Source organism: Condylostylus longicornis, unplaced genomic scaffold (assembly GCF_029603195.1).
Source record: "Condylostylus longicornis isolate FDR11 unplaced genomic scaffold, ASM2960319v2 ptg000005l, whole genome shotgun sequence".
In the NCBI taxonomy this organism is placed as follows: domain Eukaryota; kingdom Metazoa; phylum Arthropoda; class Insecta; order Diptera; family Dolichopodidae; genus Condylostylus; species Condylostylus longicornis.
The window spans coordinates 949,008-971,807 of NW_026577974.1; the positions used below are offsets into that span (position 1 = coordinate 949,008).

The 22,800-nt window shown below is 30.6% G+C and overlaps 1 protein-coding gene across 1 annotated transcript in view; it reads right to left on the bottom strand.

The window, feature by feature from the left end:
• The window catches only part of LOC129615499 (myb-like protein D), a 49,393-nt gene continuing 26,593 nt past the window's right edge, over positions 1-22,800 (bottom strand). Inside the window, exons 2-3 of the mRNA XM_055530762.1 lie at positions 2,015-2,308; positions 1-1,342 (exon numbers count right to left, since the gene is read on the bottom strand). Coding sequence (XP_055386737.1) covers positions 923-1,342; positions 2,015-2,308 — 714 coding nt within the window. The 3' untranslated portion in view covers positions 1-922. The remainder of the gene's footprint in view (positions 1,343-2,014; positions 2,309-22,800) is intronic.

Here is a 22,800-nt window from a genome sequence, read left to right on the forward strand (position 1 = left end):
AAATTTTTATTTATTTAAAATTAAATATTTATTCATTTTTTCTATTTATTCTAATATTTTTCGCATTTTGTTTTTTTTTTTAGTTTTATTTTTTCGTAAATAATTTTATAATAAAATATAATTTTCATTTATTCAAAAATCTTTACTTGAAGCGTTATTACTTTATTTTTTGAAATTATTTTACTTTTTTTCTGCCTAAAAATTTTGATATTGTGAAGAAGAAAATATTTTACAAAACATAAAGAACGAAAACGTATAGTAGTAAGTATATAAGTATATTTTTTTTTTAATTTGAATGTTGGTTTCTTTTTATTTTAAGTAACGTAGCTTGCTTGCCTCTTTTTGTTTAGTGTTTGCCATCCTTAATTTGATCTCGGCTTAATTTAATTGAGAATTAAATAAAATTTAATGGTGACATAATAAAATCTTTAATTGAAAACTGTGAAAATAATTATTTTGATTTTTGAGGTTCATTATTCTTAATATTAATTATTTCCGGAATATTAATATTTTTAATAGAAAGTTTTTAAATCAATAAGTGACTGTAAGAGCAATAGCATTTATGACTTTAGAAATTTTATTTTAATTACAAAATTTAATTAAAGTATTGAAATGTAAAAATTTATACTTTTTTTTTTAATTTTTTTGCATAAAATTTTAAAACAAAATTATATTTTTCAAATTAAAATTCATTTAGCTATAAATTTAATAAATAAATTATAAATATTAATTCGCATATTTTTTTTTTGAATTCATAATTTGGTAATAAATTTTTTTTTCTTATAACGTTATTATTTCGTTATTAATACACATAATTTGTATATAAATATTAAATAATATAGAGGTATATATACATATATATATATATTTGTATATATATATACATATATGTACATACAAATATTTATTATACAAAAATTTATCATCGTCCATTAGTTGCTTTTTGCTGGTCCAAATCCGTTGTTGTCGATGATGATGTTGTTGGTGAAGATGAAGAATTTGTTGTACTTGATGTTGTTAAAACTGGTGTTTGTATTTCACCGTTAACAACATTTGATAAACCATTTTGATGATGACCATTTTGATGTAAAAATGTTGGTTGAGGATACATATCTGGTGTACAACCTGTTTCATTTGCTAATTTATTACGTTGATCATAAATTTCCTTAACTAATTTTTTAACGAAACTATGCTCAAATTTTCCATCTGTTGAATCAAAAAACTCTTGATGTTTCATTAGGCAATTATCACGTTTTTCATATTCGAAAGCTTGTAAAACCATATCAAGACGATCTAAATCTTTAACAAATTTTGATTCAGGTGATTCACCACTTTCGTATTCCTAAAATAACAAAAAAAGGATTTGAATTAAATGTTTAAGGTATGAATGAATTTTGCATTAATTAAATTAAAATTGAATCAACTCTTCACTTTTCTTCTCTAGATTAAAATTGTGAGATATCAGTTCTCCGAGATATCATTAAAAGCTAATAAAACTTTAGAGCTACTACATACATTGAACACAATAATTATGGTAATATAAATATTTGAAGTATATGTGTAAATTAAGTTTAGAAAAAGTCCCTCAGCATAATAAAAATGAGAAAAATACTTTAATTCTATTCTTTCCAATATTTGTGAACTTACAAAAGAATTCAAAAAAAAAATGATGCTATTGTTAAACAATTTTAATTTAAATTTCAAAATATCTGACAACTTTATTATTTTTAAAGTAAAAATAATTTTAAAATATTAAAAATTTCATTTCTTTAAAAATGTTCATTTACAATAAATAGAAAAGCAATGCATACATACACATTTCGACATATAAACGTAATATACAATAAAATATTTAATATCCTTTTTGTTCAAATTGAAAGTGACTTACAATTTTAACTGCTTTTAACATAGACTATTTACAGCAAACAAAAATATATTTGTATATACATATGTATGTAAGTACATATATGAATGTTCTCACATAAGCAAATATAGAAAAAAAACTAATATTTACCACAAATAGTTCCCACATTCTTTTGCCTCTTGGTTCAATTAATTTACAAATTTTTTCCATAGCTTCCATTTCCATTCGTTTTTTATCCTCTTTAGTAACACCACAGAATGGTGTTAAATCACCAACAATACATTCAGCTAAATCATGTACCAATGCTAATTCCATACATTTTGTTTGATTTAATCCTTCGGTACCATCTAATAGGAATGTCATCATTGCCATACGATACATATGACCGGAAATTGATTCACAATTTTTAACATCACGTAATACAAAACCAGTACGTTTGGTGTGCTGAAACAATGAATAAAAAAAGAATGAATTAAAAAAAATTAAATTTTTAAATATTTTTTTTTAAACTAGGTACAGTATGTATGTATAGTCGACATGAAGTTTATACACATATTCTGAATAAAGAATATAATTATTGTATGTGAAAATTAAGTTAAAAAAGTAAATCGGAAATATACACAGAAAAGAAAAATAATAACAGACAATCACAATAATAATTTATTCATTTCGATATTCATCTCAATAATAGGGTAAGTGATTTATTAAAATTTTTATAAAAACACAGAATTGACCGGCGATAGAAACCTTGAATTATAAAAGTATTATAAAATTGAGTGTATTGTCATATGTTTTTAAGGTAAAAATGGCAAAAGTGTTTTACAGAGAACACAAAACAAAAAGTGTTATACAGCCTAATTCCAACTGACCAACAAAAGAAAATATAAGGCCGTAATTATTACAGCACTTTAAATTTCATTTATAAACTCCATTTTTATCAACTTAGGTATTGTAAACTAAATTATAACAAAATAGGAATTCTTTTACAGCCATATTCAAATGTCGTTAGAATTTAAAGAGAGAAAAAAACAAAGGATTATCAAGATTAAAAAATTTTCATTTAACACAAAAGAATTTTTTTTCCTGTTTTTATTCGTTTTTATTAAAGTAAAACCAACCCTTCTTGGTCAGACTCCTGGTTTTAAGTTAAAAAACAATTGCTACAATATTATACTTTTTGATCCGGAATTTTTATTTAAAAAAAGAAAATATTGTTTTTGTACCTCTTTGAAATAAAAATTGAAACGATTATTTTTACCAATTTACTTGCATTTTTGTATAGAATTGACTTCAATTGTAATCAAAATTTTGCAAAATTACGATATATGCTTAAATAAACATTAAACAGTGTTGCAAAGCGAAAGAACACTAAGATATTTTAGAGCTTAAAAACTGCGCCAAAAAAATCATGAAAAAATTAGATGTTCGCAAAATTGTTTAGTATTAATTACGTGATTTACTAGGTCAATTTAGACCTAGTCAAAAATATGTTTACTCGAAAGGGCTGAAGCCTGATTTAACATTTTTATAAAACTAAGTTAATTATAAGGAAAACATACAAAGAAACACCTTGGCGTGGGAAAACCCCTTTCGAAGTAATTCATTCGTAGGCGAGCCACCGCTTTGCATTCACGCAATAAGTCCTCCACTGTTTCGTTCTCTTCCATGCAAAGACGGCAGATATCTCGATCTCCCTCTGCCTTGTCTATACTTTTCAGATGGTGAGGGCAATGACCTCAAATCTGGAGAACCAAGCGGAAATTTTTCCAATGATTAACTATGACCGTTCCTTCCAATCATGCACGGCGCGCCTGACTGTTGGCCTCAGCACTCTGGGTGAGACCATCAGTTTTTTCATTTGCGTCTATACCATAATGTCCCGGCACCCACATCAAAGTTACCTTGTCGTACCTAGTCAGAACGCCGAGAGTACGAGTATCAACACATTTCTTTAGCAGTTTGGATCCCAGTACATCAAACAAGAAGGTTCCAAGAATGGCCCTCCTGTTCGACATAACAAAGTCCCGCTCCTCATGAGTCTCTTTCTGGTACACTTCAAAGCACACAATTCAATAGCACAATGGTTTTCTTTGAAAGATGTTATTTCAAATACGTATGTTATTTAAATACGTAAAATATTTACAACGTCTACAATCGAAATTGAAATAAACTTATGAATTCACCACTGGAGCCAACTGCTGACTATTCAAACACACATTTATATACACATTTATGCCAAATTTATAAGTATAAGATTATCATTTGAAAATATAATAAGGGATTGTTATTAAAATATGTATACGTATATGAAGATTTACGTAATTTAATGAAGACTCAAAGGGCAAAACAACTCGAAGGCAAATAAAAGGAAAATAAAAAAAAAATTTTAAAAATACACGAATCAAGATAATTTTTTTAATAACATGAAAATTCAAAAATTATCATTTGCCCCAATAAAAAAAAATAAAATAAATCCAATTTAAAATGGAAAAAAATGAATTTTTTCCTGTTTGTTACAACTTTAATAATTTAGTAATTAAGTTGAATTGATGTAAATTAAAAAAAGAAGAAAAAAAAGCAGAAAAAATATCGTCAGTAAACGGTAATTGTGGACCAACTTTTAAAAATATTAAATTATTTACAGTTTTGCACTTGCACTTGCATTTGTTTTTTTTTTAAATTTTTTTATTTTTCGAAAAATCAACCTTTATTGGAATGAAAGTGTTGGTAAACAGAAATTAATTACAAATTTAAATCGCACGTACAGTGGCTATAAAACTTTTCTGAATGCAAATCATATATGTAATTGATTTTTAAGTAAGAGTATTTAAAGAGTAGTGAAAATTAAAAATTTTATTGATTCGAATGAAATTTAATTTGGGATTATGACATTTAATTAAAGAAAAAGATGTCCAAAATTGCTGTAACATATCTGTATAAATGCATGTGGCGCTTAAATACACATCAAGTTACTGTAATTTTTCAATATTAATACTTATAATGACAGATTTGTCATAAGTTGTCATAAATTTTTCTTATAACAAATATAAACTAATAAAAAATGCTTAACTTTTAACCCGACGAGGTGGTAGTAAATTTTGTAATTGTTGTATGCTCTCTTACTCATTGTTAATTTGTTAATGTTCGATGAATATGTCAAAAAATTTCACGTCGCCATACAACAACATTACATTTGTTGCACTAACTACTTATTCAAAAACAAGCGTAATTATTTTCATTTTCAAATTTAAAATCCGTCACTATTTACTTTTAAAACAACTTTTGAGATCAACCATTACAAGTGCTATAAATAATTTTAATCAGAATCAACTGGTTGCCATTTTGTTTTTATAAATTCTAAGTATTATAAAAAAATTACTTGACTAAAAAGGAGGTTAAGTGTAATAAAATAGGAAAAATAATTGCCAAAATTTATATAAAATATTTCTAACGACTTTGATTACACAATAATAATTTGAACTTTAAAAATTGACCTGAAAATTAATGTTTCTTAATTTATAAGAAATAATTTAATGAAAGAAGTTTAGTACCTAACAATAAGCAGAGGTGGGTTGTGTTAAAACATATGTTTAAGACAGTATGTAAGAACATGATAAATAAGACAATATTAAAACAATTTCTATAGAGCATTTACATTTCAGAATAACAGGTTACGATTCACAGTATAAGACAAAAATAACCAGTTTGATAAAATTACAATAGTTACTTTTATTAATTATATCATGACCGGAAATAGTTGAAATGAACTCTGTCTACAAATAAAAAAACAACCTACAAAATGCATATTTTTAAGTTAAATAACAGTTCTGCAATAAATTATTAATCTACTCTCTGCTTCAGAAAAAAAAATCAATTACTTTAAATTATTTTAACACTTTTAAAGAGAAAAATGCTTTAATTTATATGGCACACTTTTTAACAGCAGTTTCTATTTCTCTTTCTGCTTTCGTTTTTTTCTGTACTTGACAAATAAACATAAAAATTCCTTTAAATTTCTCTTGCACGTTCTATTTATGTTGAAAAACTTTTCACTTATATTTTGAGAAAAATAAAGTAATTTGTTATTAAAAATCGATTTATTTGATTTCCATCTAAAAGCAAAAATTTAAAAAAAAACAACGATCAATAAAAGTTTTTATAAAACAAATATAATTTTTATCAAAATAGTTTCGTACATAGTTTTAGAAGTGCATGTAATAGTTTATACTTTTATATATATACAAATATACTCTCGCATTTACAATACCCACGTAGAGCGCCATGTGCACGGGAGCATACTGTATATCTAATACTCACACATAATATATAGAGAAGAGCATTTCAAAAAAATTGTACAAGAACATTTTTACCACACTTAAAACTTAATACTAATTTCCTGAAGATTTTTGTTTTTGTTTCGAGCCATAAAAATTTTATATATAAATAAGAGCTATATAAAAATTTTAGACAAACGTTGCATTTTCTAACAGCTTTTAATGTCATTACGAATAAAGATTATGAGGAGGATGTAGTTAAACAAAGAAGAAAGGAAAAAAAAAATTGTTTTTGCAATGACACCAAGTGTATTCTTAAGAATTATATTTAAATTTACGTGTTATTCTTTGTAAATACGTAAGAATTGAAGAAAAATAAAAAAAAAATAACATTTTTGTAGCTGAGGCTTAAATTTTTATGTAATTACTAATTTTCTTATTTGTTTTAGCTAAATATTATTACATTTGCACTTCTACACAACACCGTATCGTAAATATTTTTTTTTTTTCATAATTATTAGGCACTTCAATTATAGACACATGTGCTTACATGTACTTAGCAAATATGAATAGAAGGCGATTTATTTACACGATCGGCTAAAAATACCTCTTGTTACTTGTGTTATCCAACTATATAGACATACATATGTATATACATATGTATTTTCTAACTCTTAATTCAACAAGTGTACTAAAATTAATTATTTTATTGGTGCTAATTGATTTATTAAGTAGATCTATTTTTTTGCTTGACATATAACAATAAAAAAAATTTTAAAATAATAATGAAATTCGATTTTTAAGATGTTCATACAATTTTTTATTCGATTTCAACTAGCGATTCTAAATATTTAATAATTTTTCTAAATTAATTAAAAAGTAATTTAAGAAAATGGTAAGGTAGTCACTATATTCTTATTTTCGAAATTATTCGAAACAAATTGAAATTATTCCGAAGAGGACCCAAATTTTTGGCGACTATATTTTTATTCACTTTTTCTCCTTAATTTTGAGAAAATTAGTTTTAAACAAGTTGGGATCACGAAACAAATTCATTCATTAAAAAGAGAAAGATTCATTCATTGTCGCCAGAAACTAGAACATACATAACGTATATGTATGATAAAGTTTCAGCCCGATAAAATTTATCAAATTTATTAAACTACACCGCCAAAGTAGAAGAGAGCGTGCTAAGTAGTTAAGTGTATCAGTTATAAAAAAGTGTGTCACAAAAAACACTTAAAATCAGTGATCACAAAAAACACTTAAAATCGCTCTATCTCTTCTAGTTTAGCCAGAAAACGCGTTTAAAGTTTTGCAAAAGATATTTTTAAATATCTCCAATAATGTTTTTGCTACGGCCTATTATCATATAATGGCGGACTCTGTGGATTCCCAGTGATCACCAAAAACACTTAAAATCGCTCTATCTCCTCTAGTTTAGCCAGAAAACGCGTTTAAAGTTTTGCAAAAGATTTTTTTAAATATCTCCAAAACTATTTTTGCTACAGCCTATTATCATATATTGGCGGACTCTGTGAACTCCCAGTGATCACAAAAAACACTTAAAATCGCTCTATCTCTTCTAGTTTAGCCAGAAAACGCGTTTAAAGTTTTGCAAAAGATTTTTTTAAATATCTCCAAAACTATCTTTGCTACAGCCTATTATCATATATTGGCGGACTCTGTGGATTCCCAGTGATCACAAAAAACACTTAAAATCGCTCTATCTCTTCTAGTTTAACCAGAAAACGCGTTTAAAGTTTTGCAAAAGATTTTTTTAAATATCTCTAAAACTATTTTTGCTACAGCCTATTATCATATATTGGCGGAATCTGTAGATTCCAAGTGATCACAAAAAACACTTAAAATCGCTCTATCTCTTCTAGTTTAGCCAGAAAACGCGTTTAAAGTTTTGCAAAAGATTTTTTAAATATCTCCAAAACTATTTTTGCTACAGCCTATTATCATATAATGGCGGACTCTGTGGATTTCCAGTGATCACAAAAAACACTTAAAATCGCTCTATCTCTTCTAGTTTAGCCAGAAAACGCGTTTAAAGTTTTGCAAAAGATTTTTTAAATATCTCCAAAACTATTTTTGCTACAGCCTATTATCATATAATGGAGGACTCTGTGGATTTCCAGTGATCACAAAAAACACTTAAAATCGCTCTATCTCTTCTAGTTTAGCCAGAAAACGCGTTTAAAGTTTTGCAAAAGGTTTTTTTAATTATCTCCAAAACTATTTTTGCTACAGCCTATTATCATATATTGGCGGACTCTGTGGATTCCCAGTGATCACAAAAAACACTTAAAATCGCTCTATCTCTTCTAGTTTAACCAGAAAACGCGTTTAAAGTTTTGCAAAAGATTTTTTTAAATATCTCCAAAACTATCTTTGCTACAGCCTATTATCATATATTGGCGGACTCTGTGGATTCCCAGTGATCACAAAAAACACTTAAAATCGCTCTACCTCTTCTAGTTTAACCAGAAAACGCGTTTAAAGTTTTGCAAAAGATTTTTTTAAATATCTCCAAAACTATTTTTGCTACAGCCTATTATCATATATTGGCGAACTCTGTGGATTCCCAGTGATCACAAAAAACACTTAAAATCGCTCTATCTCTTCTAGTTTAGCCAGAAAACGCGTTTAAAGTTTTGCAAAAGATTTTTTTAAATATCTCCAAAACTATTTTTGCTACAGCCTATTATCATATATTGGCGGAATCTGTAGATTCCAAGTGATCACAAAAAACACTTAAAATCGCTCTATCTCTTCTAGTTTAGCCAGAAAACGCGTTTAAAGTTTTGCAAAAGATTTTTTAAATATCTCCAAAACTATTTTTGCTACAGCCTATTATCATATAATGGCGGACTCTGTGGATTCCCAGTGATCACAAAAAACACTTAAAATCGCTCTATCTCTTCTAGTTTAGCCAGAAAACGCGTTTAAAGTTTTGCAAAAGGTTTTTTTAATTATCTCCAAAACTATTTTTGCTACAGCCTATTATCATATATTGGCGGACTCTGTGGATTCCCAGTGATCACAAAAAACACTTAAAATCGCTCTATCTCTTCTAGTTTAGCCAGAAAACGCGTTTAAAGTTTTGCAAAAGATTTTTTAAATATCTCCAAAACTATTTTTGCTACAGCCTATTATCATATAATGGCGGACTCTGTGGATTTCCAGTGATCACAAAAAACACTTAAAATCGCTCTATCTCTTCTAGTTTAGCCAGAAAACGCGTTTCAAGTTTTGCAAAAGGTTTTTTTAATTATCTCCAAAAATATTTTTGCTACAGCCTATTATCATATAGTGGCGGACTCTGTGGATTCCCAGTGATCACAAAAAACGCTTATAATAGCTCTATCTGTTCCAGTTTAGCCAGAAAACGCGTTTAAAGTTTTGCAAAAGGTTTTTTAAATATCTCCAAAAATATTTTAGCTACAGCCTATTATCATATATTGGCGGACTCTGTGGATTCCCAGTGATCACAAAAAACACTTAAAATCGCTCTATCTCTTCTAGTTTAGCCAGAAAACGCGTTTAAAGTTTTGCAAAAGATTTTTTTAGATATCTCCAAAACTATTTTTGCTACAGCCTATTATCATATATTGGCGGACTCTGTGGATTCTCCGTGATCACAAAAAACACTTAAAATCGCTCTATCTCTTCTAATTTAGCCAGAAAACGCGTTTAAAGTTTTGCAAAAGATTTTTTTAAATATCTCCAAAACTATTTTTGCTACAGCCTATTATCATATATTGGCGGACTCTGTGGATTTCCAGTGATCACAAAAAACACTTAAAATCGCTCTATCTCTTCTAGTTTAGCCAGAAAACGCGTTTAAAGTTTTGCAAAAGATTTTTTAAATATCTCCAAAACTATTTTTGCTACAGCCTATTATCATATAATGGAGGACTCTGTGGATTTCCAGTGATCACAAAAAACACTTAAAATCGCTCTATCTCTTCTAGTTTAGCCAGAAAACGCGTTTAAAGTTTTGCAAAAGGTTTTTTTAATTATCTCCAAAACTATTTTTGCTACAGCCTATTATCATATATTGGCGGACTCTGTGGATTCCCAGTGATCACAAAAAACACTTAAAATCGCTCTATCTCTTCTAGTTTAGCCAGAAAACGCGTTTAAAGTTTTTGCAAAAGATTTTTTTTAAATATCTCCAAAACTATCTTTGCTACAGCCTATTATCATATATTGGCGGGACTCTGTGGATTCCCAGTGATCACAAAAAACACTTAAAATCGCTCTATCTCTTCTAGTTTAACCAGAAAACGCGTTTAAAGTTTTGCAAAAGATTTTTTTTAAATATCTCCAAAACTATTTTTGCTACAGCCTATTATCATATATTGGCGGAATCTGTAGATTCCAAGTGATCACAAAAAACACTTAAAATCGCTCTATCTCTTCTAGTTTAGCCAGAAAACGCGTTTAAAGTTTTGCAAAAGATTTTTTAAATATCTCCAAAACTATTTTTGCTACAGCCTATTATCATATAGTGGCGGACTCTGTGGATTCCCAGTGATCACAAAAAACGCTTATAATAGCTCTATCTGTTCCAGTTTAGCCAGAAAACGCGTTTAAAGTTTTGCAAAAGGTTTTTTAAATATCTCCAAAAATATTTTTGCTACAGCCTATTATCATATATTGGCGGACTCTGTGGATTCCCAGTGATCACAAAAAACACTTAAAATCGCTCTATCTCTTCTAGTTTAGCCAGAAAACGCGTTTAAAGTTTTGCAAAAGATTTTTTTAGATATCTCCAAAACTATTTTTGCTACAGCCTATTATCATATATTGGCGGACTCTGTGGATTCTCCGTGATCACAAAAAACACTTAAAATCGCTCTATCTCTTCTAATTTAGCCAGAAAACGCGTTTAAAGTTTTGCAAAAGATTTTTTTAAATATCTCCAAAACTATTTTTGCTACAGCCTATTATCATATATTGGCGGACTCTGTGGATTCCCAGTGATCACAAAAAACGCTTATAATCGCTCTATCTGTTCCAGTTTAGCCAGAAAACGCGTTTAAAGTTTTGCAAAAGATTTTTTTAAATATCTCCAAAAATATTTTTACTACAGCCTATTATCATATATTGGCGGACTCTGTGGACTGTCAGTGATCACAAAAAACACTTAAAATCGCTCTATCTCTTCTAGTTTAGCCAGAAAACGCGTTTAAAGTTTTGCAAAAGATTTTTTTAGATATCTCCAAAACTATTTTTGCTACAGCCTATTATCATATATTGGCGGACTCTGTGGATTCCCAGTGATCACAAAAAACACTTAAAATCGCTCTATCTCTTCTAATTTAGCCAGAAAACGCGTTTAAAGTTTTGCAAAAGATTTTTTTAAATATCTCCAAAACTATTTTTGCTACAGCCTATTATCATATATTGGCGGACTCTGTGGATTCCCAGTGATCACAAAAAACGCTTATAATCGCTCTATCTGTTCCAGTTTAGCCAGAAAACGCGTTTAAAGTTTTGCAAAAGATTTTTTTAGATATCTCCAAAACTATTTTTGCTACAGCCTATTATCATATATTGGCGGACTCTGTGGATTCCCAGTGATCACAAAAAACGCTTATAATCGCTCTATCTGTTCCAGTTTAGCCAGAAAACGCGTTTAAAGTTTTGCAAAAGGTTTTTTTAAATATCTCCAAAAATATTTTTGCTACAGCCTATTATCATATATTGGCGGACTCTGTGGATTCCCAGTGATCACAAAAAACACTTAAAATCGCTCTATCTCTTCTAATTTAGCCAGAAAACGCGTTTAAAGTTTTGCAAAAGATTTTTTTAAATATCTCCAAAACTATTTTTGCTACAGCCTATTATCATATATTGGCGGACTCTGTGGACTGTCAGTGATCACAAAAAACACTTAAAATCGCTCTATCTCTTCTAGTTTAGCCAGAAAACGCGTTTAAAGTTTTGCAAAAGATTTTTTTAGATATCTCCAAAACTATTTTTGCTACAGCCTATTATCATATATTGGCGGACTCTGTGGATTCTCCGTGATCACAAAAAACATTTAAAATCGCTCTATCTCTTCTAGTTTAGCCAGAAAACGCGTTTAAAATTTTGCAAAAGATTTTTTTAAATATCTCCGAAAATATTTTTGCTACGGCCTATTATCTCCAAAAATATTTTTACTACAGCCTATTATCATATATTGGCGGACTCTGTGGATTCCCAGTGATCACAAAAAACGCTTATAATCGCTCTATCTGTTCCAGTTTAGCCAGAAAACGCGTTTAAAGTTTTGCAAAAGGTTTTTTTAAATATCTCCAAAAATATTTTTGCTACAGCCTATTATCATATATTGGCGGACTCTGTGGATTCCCAGTGATCACAAAAAACACTTAAAATCGCTCTATCTCTTCTAATTTAGCCAGAAAACGCGTTTAAAGTTTTGCAAAAGATATTTTTAAATATCTCCAAAACTATTTTTGCTACAGCCTATTATCATATATTGGCGGACTCTGTGGATTCCCAGTGATCACAAAAAACACTTAAAATCGCTCTATCTCTTCTAGTTTAGCCAGAAAACGCGTTTAAAGTTTTGCAAAAGATATTTTTAAATATCTCCAAAACTATTTTTGCTACAGCCTATTATCATATATTGGCGGACTCTGTGAACTCCCAGTGATCACAAAAAACACTTAAAATCGCTCTATCTCTTCTAGTTTAGCCAGAAAACGCGTTTCAAGTTTTGCAAAAGATTTTTTTAAATATCTCCAAAACTATCTTTGCTACAGCCTATTATCATATATTGGCGGACTCTGTGGATTCTCCGTGATCACAAAAAACATTTAAAATCGCTCTATCTCTTCTAGTTTAGCCAGAAAACGCGTTTAAAATTTTGCAAAAGATTTTTTTAAATATCTCCGAAAATATTTTTGCTACGGCCTATTATCTCCAAAAATATTTTTACTACAGCCTATTATCATATATTGGCGGACTCTGTGGATTCCCAGTGATCACAAAAAACGCTTATAATCGCTCTATCTGTTCCAGTTTAGCCAGAAAACGCGTTTAAAGTTTTGCAAAAGGTTTTTTTAAATATCTCCAAAAATATTTTTGCTACAGCCTATTATCATATATTGGCGGACTCTGTGGATTCCCAGTGATCACAAAAAACACTTAAAATCGCTCTATCTCTTCTAATTTAGCCAGAAAACGCGTTTAAAGTTTTGCAAAAGATATTTTTAAATATCTCCAAAACTATTTTTGCTACAGCCTATTATCATATATTGGCGGACTCTGTGGATTCCCAGTGATCACAAAAAACACTTAAAATCGCTCTATCTCTTCTAGTTTAGCCAGAAAACGCGTTTAAAGTTTTGCAAAAGATTTTTTTAGATATCTCCAAAACTATTTTTGCTACAGCCTATTATCATATATTGGCGGACTCTGTGGATTCTCCGTGATCACAAAAAACATTTAAAATCGCTCTATCTCTTCTAGTTTAGCCAGAAAACGCGTTTAAAGTTTTGCAAAAGATATTTTTAAATATCTCCAAAACTATTTTTGCTACAGCCTATTATCATATATTGGCGGACTCTGTGGATTCCCAGTGATCACAAAAAACACTTAAAATCGCTCTATCTCTTCTAATTTAGCCAGAAAACGCGTTTAAAGTTTTGCAAAAGATTTTTTTAAATATCTCCAAAACTATTTTTGCTACAGCCTATTATCATATATTGGCGGACTCTGTGGACTCCCAGTGATCACAAAAAACACTTAAAATCGCTCTATCTCTTCTAGTTTAGCCAGAAAACGCGTTTAAAGTTTTGCAAAAGATTTTTTTAGATATCTCCAAAACTATTTTTGCTACAGCCTATTATCATATATTGGCGGACTCTGTGGATTCTCCGTGATCACAAAAAACATTTAAAATCGCTCTATCTCTTCTAATTTAGCCAGAAAACGCGTTTAAAGTTTTGCAAAAGATTTTTTTAAATATCTCCAAAACTATTTTTGCTACAGCCTATTATCATATATTGGCGGACTCTGTGGACTCCCAGTGATCACAAAAAACACTTAAAATCGCTCTATCTCTTCTAGTTTAGCCAGAAAACGCGTTTAAAGTTTTGCAAAAGATATTTTTAAATATCTCCAAAACTATTTTTGCTACAGCCTATTATCATATATTGGCGGACTCTGTGAACTCCCAGTGATCACAAAAAACACTTAAAATCGCTCTATCTCTTCTAGTTTAGCCAGAAAACGCGTTTAAAGTTTTGCAAAAGATATTTTTAAATATCTCCAAAACTATTTTTGCTACAGCCTATTATCATATATTGGCGGACTCTGTGAACTCCCAGTGATCACAAAAAACACTTAAAATCGCTCTATCTCTTCTAGTTTAGCCAGAAAACGCGTTTCAAGTTTTGCAAAAGATTTTTTTAAATATCTCCAAAACTATCTTTGCTACAGCCTATTATCATATATTGGCGGACTCTGTGGATTCTCCGTGATCACAAAAAACATTTAAAATCGCTCTATCTCTTCTAGTTTAGCCAGAAAACGCGTTTAAAATTTTGCAAAAGATTTTTTTAAATATCTCCGAAAATATTTTTGCTACGGCCTATTATCTCCAAAAATATTTTTACTACAGCCTATTATCATATATTGGCGGACTCTGTGGATTCCCAGTGATCACAAAAAACGCTTATAATCGCTCTATCTGTTCCAGTTTAGCCAGAAAACGCGTTTAAAGTTTTGCAAAAGGTTTTTTTAAATATCTCCAAAAATATTTTTGCTACAGCCTATTATCATATATTGGCGGACTCTGTGGATTCCCAGTGATCACAAAAAACACTTAAAATCGCTCTATCTCTTCTAATTTAGCCAGAAAACGCGTTTAAAGTTTTGCAAAAGATATTTTTAAATATCTCCAAAACTATTTTTGCTACAGCCTATTATCATATATTGGCGGACTCTGTGGATTCCCAGTGATCACAAAAAACACTTAAAATCGCTCTATCTCTTCTAGTTTAGCCAGAAAACGCGTTTAAAGTTTTGCAAAAGATTTTTTTAGATATCTCCAAAACTATTTTTGCTACAGCCTATTATCATATATTGGCGGACTCTGTGGATTCTCCGTGATCACAAAAAACATTTAAAATCGCTCTATCTCTTCTAGTTTAGCCAGAAAACGCGTTTAAAGTTTTGCAAAAGATATTTTTAAATATCTCCAAAACTATTTTTGCTACAGCCTATTATCATATATTGGCGGACTCTGTGGATTCCCAGTGATCACAAAAAACACTTAAAATCGCTCTATCTCTTCTAATTTAGCCAGAAAACGCGTTTAAAGTTTTGCAAAAGATTTTTTTAAATATCTCCAAAACTATTTTTGCTACAGCCTATTATCATATATTGGCGGACTCTGTGGACTCCCAGTGATCACAAAAAACACTTAAAATCGCTCTATCTCTTCTAGTTTAGCCAGAAAACGCGTTTAAAGTTTTGCAAAAGATTTTTTTAGATATCTCCAAAACTATTTTTGCTACAGCCTATTATCATATATTGGCGGACTCTGTGGATTCTCCGTGATCACAAAAAACATTTAAAATCGCTCTATCTCTTCTAATTTAGCCAGAAAACGCGTTTAAAGTTTTGCAAAAGATTTTTTTAAATATCTCCAAAACTATTTTTGCTACAGCCTATTATCATATATTGGCGGACTCTGTGGACTCCCAGTGATCACAAAAAACACTTAAAATCGCTCTATCTCTTCTAGTTTAGCCAGAAAACGCGTTTAAAGTTTTGCAAAAGATATTTTTAAATATCTCCAAAACTATTTTTGCTACAGCCTATTATCATATATTGGCGGACTCTGTGAACTCCCAGTGATCACAAAAAACACTTAAAATCGCTCTATCTCTTCTAGTTTAGCCAGAAAACGCGTTTCAAGTTTTGCAAAAGATTTTTTTAAATATCTCCAAAACTATCTTTGCTACAGCCTATTATCATATATTGGCGGACTCTGTGGATTCTCCGTGATCACAAAAAACATTTAAAATCGCTCTATCTCTTCTAGTTTAGCCAGAAAACGCGTTTAAAATTTTGCAAAAGATTTTTTTAAATATCTCCGAAAATATTTTTGCTACGGCCTATTATCTCCAAAAATATTTTTACTACAGCCTATTATCATATATTGGCGGACTCTGTGGATTCCCAGTGATCACAAAAAACGCTTATAATCGCTCTATCTGTTCCAGTTTAGCCAGAAAACGCGTTTAAAGTTTTGCAAAAGGTTTTTTTAAATATCTCCAAAAATATTTTTGCTACAGCCTATTATCATATATTGGCGGACTCTGTGGATTCCCAGTGATCACAAAAAACACTTAAAATCGCTCTATCTCTTCTAATTTAGCCAGAAAACGCGTTTAAAGTTTTGCAAAAGATATTTTTAAATATCTCCAAAACTATTTTTGCTACAGCCTATTATCATATATTGGCGGACTCTGTGGATTCCCAGTGATCACAAAAAACACTTAAAATCGCTCTATCTCTTCTAGTTTAGCCAGAAAACGCGTTTAAAGTTTTGCAAAAGATATTTTTAAATATCTCCAAAACTATTTTTGCTACAGCCTATTATCATATATTGGCGGACTCTGTGGATTCCCAGTGATCACAAAAAACACTTAAAATCGCTCTATCTCTTCTAATTTAGCCAGAAAACGCGTTTAAAGTTTTGCAAAAGATTTTTTTAAATATCTCCAAAACTATTTTTGCTACAGCCTATTATCATATATTGGCGGACTCTGTGGACTCCCAGTGATCACAAAAAACACTTAAAATCGCGAAAACGCGTTTAAAGTTTTGCAAAAGATTTTTTTAGATATCTCCAAAACTATTTTTGCTACAGCCTATTATCATATATTGGCGGACTCTGTGGATTCTCCGTGATCACAAAAAACATTTAAAATCGCTCTATCTCTTCTAGTTTAGCCAGAAAACGCGTTTAAAGTTTTGCAAAAGATATTTTTAAATATCTCCAAAACTATTTTTGCTACAGCCTATTATCATATATTGGCGGAATCTGTAGATTCCAAGTGATCACAAAAAACACTTAAAATCGCTCTATCTCTTCTAGTTTAGCCAGAAAACGCGTTTAAAGTTTTGCAAAAGATTTTTTTAAATATCTCCGAAAATATTTTTGCTACGGCCTATTATCATATATTGGCGGACTCTGTGGATTCCCAGTGATCATAAAAAACACTTAAAATCGCTCTATCTCTTCTAGTTTAGCCAGAAAACGCGTTTAAAGTTTTACAAAAGATTTTTTTAAATATCTCCAAAACTATTTTTGCTACAGCCTATTATCATATATTGGCGGACTCTGTGGATTCCCAGTGATCACAAAAAACACTTAAAATCGCTCTATCTCTTCTAGTTTAACCAGAATACGCGTTTAAAGTTTTGCAAAAGATTTTTTTAAATATCTCCAAAACTATCTTTGCTACAGCCTATTATCATATATTGGCGGACTCTGTGGATTCCCAGTGATCACAAAAAACACTTAAAATCGCTCTATTTCTTCTAGTTTAGCCAGAAAACGCGTTTAAAGTTTTGCAAAAGGTTTTTTTAAATATCTCCAAAACTATTTTTGCTTCAGTCTATTATCATATATTGGCAGACTCTGTGGATTCCCAGTGATCACAAAAAACACTTAAAATCGCTCTATCTTTTCTAGTTTAGCCAGAAAACGCGTTTAAAGTTTTGCAAAAGATTTTTTTAAATATCTCCAAAACTATTTTTGCTTCAGTCTATTATCATATATTGGCGGACTCTGTGGATTCCCAGTGATCACAAAAAACACTTAAAATCGCTCTATTTCTTCTAGTTTAGCCAGAAAACGCGTTTAAAGTTTTGCAAAAGGTTTTTTTAAATATCTCCAAAACTATTTTTGCTTCAGTCTATTATCACATATTGGCGGACTCTGTGGATTCCCAGTGATCACAAAAAACACTTAAAATCGCTCTATCTTTTCTAGTTTAGCCAGAAAACGCGTTTAAAGTTTTGCAAAAGATTTTTTTAAATATCTCCAAAACTATTTTTGCTTCAGTCTATTATCATATATTGGCGAACTCTGTGGATTCCAAGTGATCACAAAAAACATTTAAAATCGCTCTATCTCTTCTAGTTTAGCCAGAAAACGCGTTTAAAGTTTTGCAAAAGATTTTTTTAAATATCTCCAAAAATATTTTTGCTACAGCCTATTATCATATATTGGCGGACTCTGTGGATTACCAGTGATCACAAAAAACACCTAAAATCGCTCTATCTCTTCTAGTTTAGCCAGAAAACGCGTTTAAAGTTTTGCAAAAGATTTTTTTAAATATCTCCAAAAATATTTTTACTACAGCCTATTATCATATATTGGCGGACTCTGTGGATTCCCAGTGATCACAAAAAACGCTTATAATCGCTCTATCTGTTCCAGTTTAGCCAGAAAACGCGTTTAAAGTTTTGCAAAAGGTTTTTTTAAATATCTCCAAAAATATTTTTGCTACAGCCTATTATCATATATTGGCGGACTCTGTGGATTCCCAGTGATCACAAAAAACACTTAAAATCGCTCTATCTCTTCTGGATTAGCCAGAAAACGCGTTTAAAGTTTTGCAAAAGATATTTTTAAATATCTCCAAAACTATTTTTCCTACAGCCTATTATCATATATTGGCGGACTCTGTGGACTGTCAGTGATCACAAAAAACACTTAAAATCGCTCTATCTCTTCTAGTTTAGCCAGAAAACGCGTTTAAAGTTTTGCAAAAGATTTTTTTAGATATCTCCAAAACTATTTTTGCTACAGCCTATTATCATATATTGGCGGACTCTGTGGATTCCCAGTGATCACAAAAAACACTTAAAATCGCTCTATCTCTTCTAATTTAGCCAGAAAACGCGTTTAAAGTTTTGCAAAAGATTTTTTTAAATATCTCCAAAACTATTTTTGCTACAGCCTATTATCATATATTGGCGGACTCTGTGGATTCCCAGTGATCACAAAAAACGCTTATAATCGCTCTATCTGTTCCAGTTTAGCCAGAAAACGCGTTTAAAGTTTTGCAAAAGATTTTTTTAGATATCTCCAAAACTATTTTTGCTACAGCCTATTATCATATATTGGCGGACTCTGTGGATTCCCAGTGATCACAAAAAACGCTTATAATCGCTCTATCTGTTCCAGTTTAGCCAGAAAACGCGTTTAAAGTTTTGCAAAAGGTTTTTTTAAATATCTCCAAAAATATTTTTGCTACAGCCTATTATCATATATTGGCGGACTCTGTGGATTCCCAGTGATCACAAAAAACACTTAAAATCGCCCTATCTCTTCTAATTTAGCCAGAAAACGCGTTTAAAGTTTTGCAAAAGATTTTTTTAAATATCTCCAAAACTATTTTTGCTACAGCCTATTATCATATATTGGCGGACTCTGTGGACTGTCAGTGATCACAAAAAACACTTAAAATCGCTCTATCTCTTCTAGTTTAGCCAGAAAACGCGTTTAAAGTTTTGCAAAAGATTTTTTTAGATATCTCCAAAACTATTTTTGCTACAGCCTATTATCATATATTGGCGGACTCTGTGGATTCTCCGTGATCACAAAAAACATTTAAAATCGCTCTATCTCTTCTAGTTTAGCCAGAAAACGCGTTTAAAATTTTGCAAAAGATTTTTTTAAATATCTCCGAAAATATTTTTGCTACGGCCTATTATCTCCAAAAATATTTTTACTACAGCCTATTATCATATATTGGCGGACTCTGTGGATTCCCAGTGATCACAAAAAACGCTTATAATCGCTCTATCTGTTCCAGTTTAGCCAGAAAACGCGTTTAAAGTTTTGCAAAAGGTTTTTTTAAATATCTCCAAAAATATTTTTGCTACAGCCTATTATCATATATTGGCGGACTCTGTGGATTCCCAGTGATAACAAAAAACACTTAAAATCGCTCTATCTCTTCTAATTTAGCCAGAAAACGCGTTTAAAGTTTTGCAAAAGATATTTTTTAAATATCTCCAAAACTATTTTTGCTACAGCCTATTATCATATATTGGCGGACTCTGTGGATTCCCAGTGATCACAAAAAACACTTAAAATCGCTCTATCTCTTCTAGTTTAGCCAGAAAACGCGTTTAAAGTTTTGCAAAAGATATTTTTAAATATCTCCAAAACTATTTTTGCTACAGCCTATTATCATATATTGGCGGACTCTGTGAACTCCCAGTGATCACAAAAAACACTTAAAATCGCTCTATCTCTTCTAGTTTAGCCAGAAAACGCGTTTCAAGTTTTGCAAAAGATTTTTTTAAATATCTCCAAAACTATCTTTGCTACAGCCTATTATCATATATTGGCGGACTCTGTGGATTCTCCGTGATCACAAAAAACATTTAAAATCGCTCTATCTCTTCTAGTTTAGCCAGAAAACGCGTTTAAAATTTTGCAAAAGATTTTTTTAAATATCTCCGAAAATATTTTTGCTACGGCCTATTATCTCCAAAAATATTTTTACTACAGCCTATTATCATATATTGGCGGACTCTGTGGATTCCCAGTGATCACAAAAAACGCTTATAATCGCTCTATCTGTTCCAGTTTAGCCAGAAAACGCGTTTAAAGTTTTGCAAAAGGTTTTTTTAAATATCTCCAAAAATATTTTTGCTACAGCCTATTATCATATATTGGCGGACTCTGTGGATTCCCAGTGATCACAAAAAACACTTAAAATCGCTCTATCTCTTCTAATTTAGCCAGAAAACGCGTTTAAAGTTTTGCAAAAGATTTTTTTAAATATCTCCAAAACTATTTTTGCTACAGCCTATTATCATATATTGGCGGACTCTGTGGATTCCCAGTGATCACAAAAAACGCTTATAATCGCTCTATCTGTTCCAGTTTAGCCAGAAAACGCGTTTAAAGTTTTGCAAAAGATTTTTTTAGATATCTCCAAAACTATTTTTGCTACAGCCTATTATCATATATTGGCGGACTCTGTGGATTCCCAGTGATCACAAAAAACGCTTATAATCGCTCTATCTGTTCCAGTTTAGCCAGAAAACGCGTTTAAAGTTTTGCAAAAGGTTTTTTTAAATATCTCCAAAAATATTTTTGCTACAGCCTATTATCATATATTGGCGGACTCTGTGGATTCCCAGTGATCACAAAAAACACTTAAAATCGCTCTATCTCTTCTAATTTAGCCAGAAAACGCGTTTAAAGTTTTGCAAAAGATTTTTTTAAATATCTCCAAAACTATTTTTGCTACAGCCTATTATCATATATTGGCGGACTCTGTGGACTGTCAGTGATCACAAAAAACACTTAAAATCGCTCTATCTCTTCTAGTTTAGCCAGAAAACGCGTTTAAAGTTTTGCAAAAGATTTTTTTAGATATCTCCAAAACTATTTTTGCTACAGCCTATTATCATATATTGGCGGACTCTGTGGATTCTCCGTGATCACAAAAAACATTTAAAATCGCTCTATCTCTTCTAGTTTAGCCAGAAAACGCGTTTAAAATTTTGCAAAAGATTTTTTTAAATATCTCCGAAAATATTTTTGCTACGGCCTATTATCTCCAAAAATATTTTTACTACAGCCTATTATCATATATTGGCGGACTCTGTGGATTCCCAGTGATCACAAAAAACGCTTATAATCGCTCTATCTGTTCCAGTTTAGCCAGAAAACGCGTTTAAAGTTTTGCAAAAGGTTTTTTTAAATATCTCCAAAAATATTTTTGCTACAGCCTATTATCATATATTGGCGGACTCTGTGGATTCCCAGTGATCACAAAAAACACTTAAAATCGCTCTATCTCTTCTAATTTAGCCAGAAAACGCGTTTAAAGTTTTGCAAAAGATATTTTTAAATATCTCCAAAACTATTTTTGCTACAGCCTATTATCATATATTGGCGGACTCTGTGGATTCCCAGTGATCACAAAAAACACTTAAAATCGCTCTATCTCTTCTAGTTTAGCCAGAAAACGCGTTTAAAGTTTTGCAAAAGATATTTTTAAATATCTCCAAAACTATTTTTGCTACAGCCTATTATCATATATTGGCGGACTCTGTGAACTCCCAGTGATCACAAAAAACACTTAAAATCGCTCTATCTCTTCTAGTTTAGCCAGAAAACGCGTTTCAAGTTTTGCAAAAGATTTTTTTAAATATCTCCAAAACTATCTTTGCTACAGCCTATTATCATATATTGGCGGACTCTGTGGATTCTCCGTGATCACAAAAAACATTTAAAATCGCTCTATCTCTTCTAGTTTAGCCAGAAAACGCGTTTAAAATTTTGCAAAAGATTTTTTTAAATATCTCCGAAAATATTTTTGCTACGGCCTATTATCTCCAAAAATATTTTTACTACAGCCTATTATCATATATTGGCGGACTCTGTGGATTCCCAGTGATCACAAAAAACGCTTATAATCGCTCTATCTGTTCCAGTTTAGCCAGAAAACGCGTTTAAAGTTTTGCAAAAGGTTTTTTTAAATATCTCCAAAAATATTTTTGCTACAGCCTATTATCATATATTGGCGGACTCTGTGGATTCCCAGTGATCACAAAAAACACTTAAAATCGCTCTATCTCTTCTAA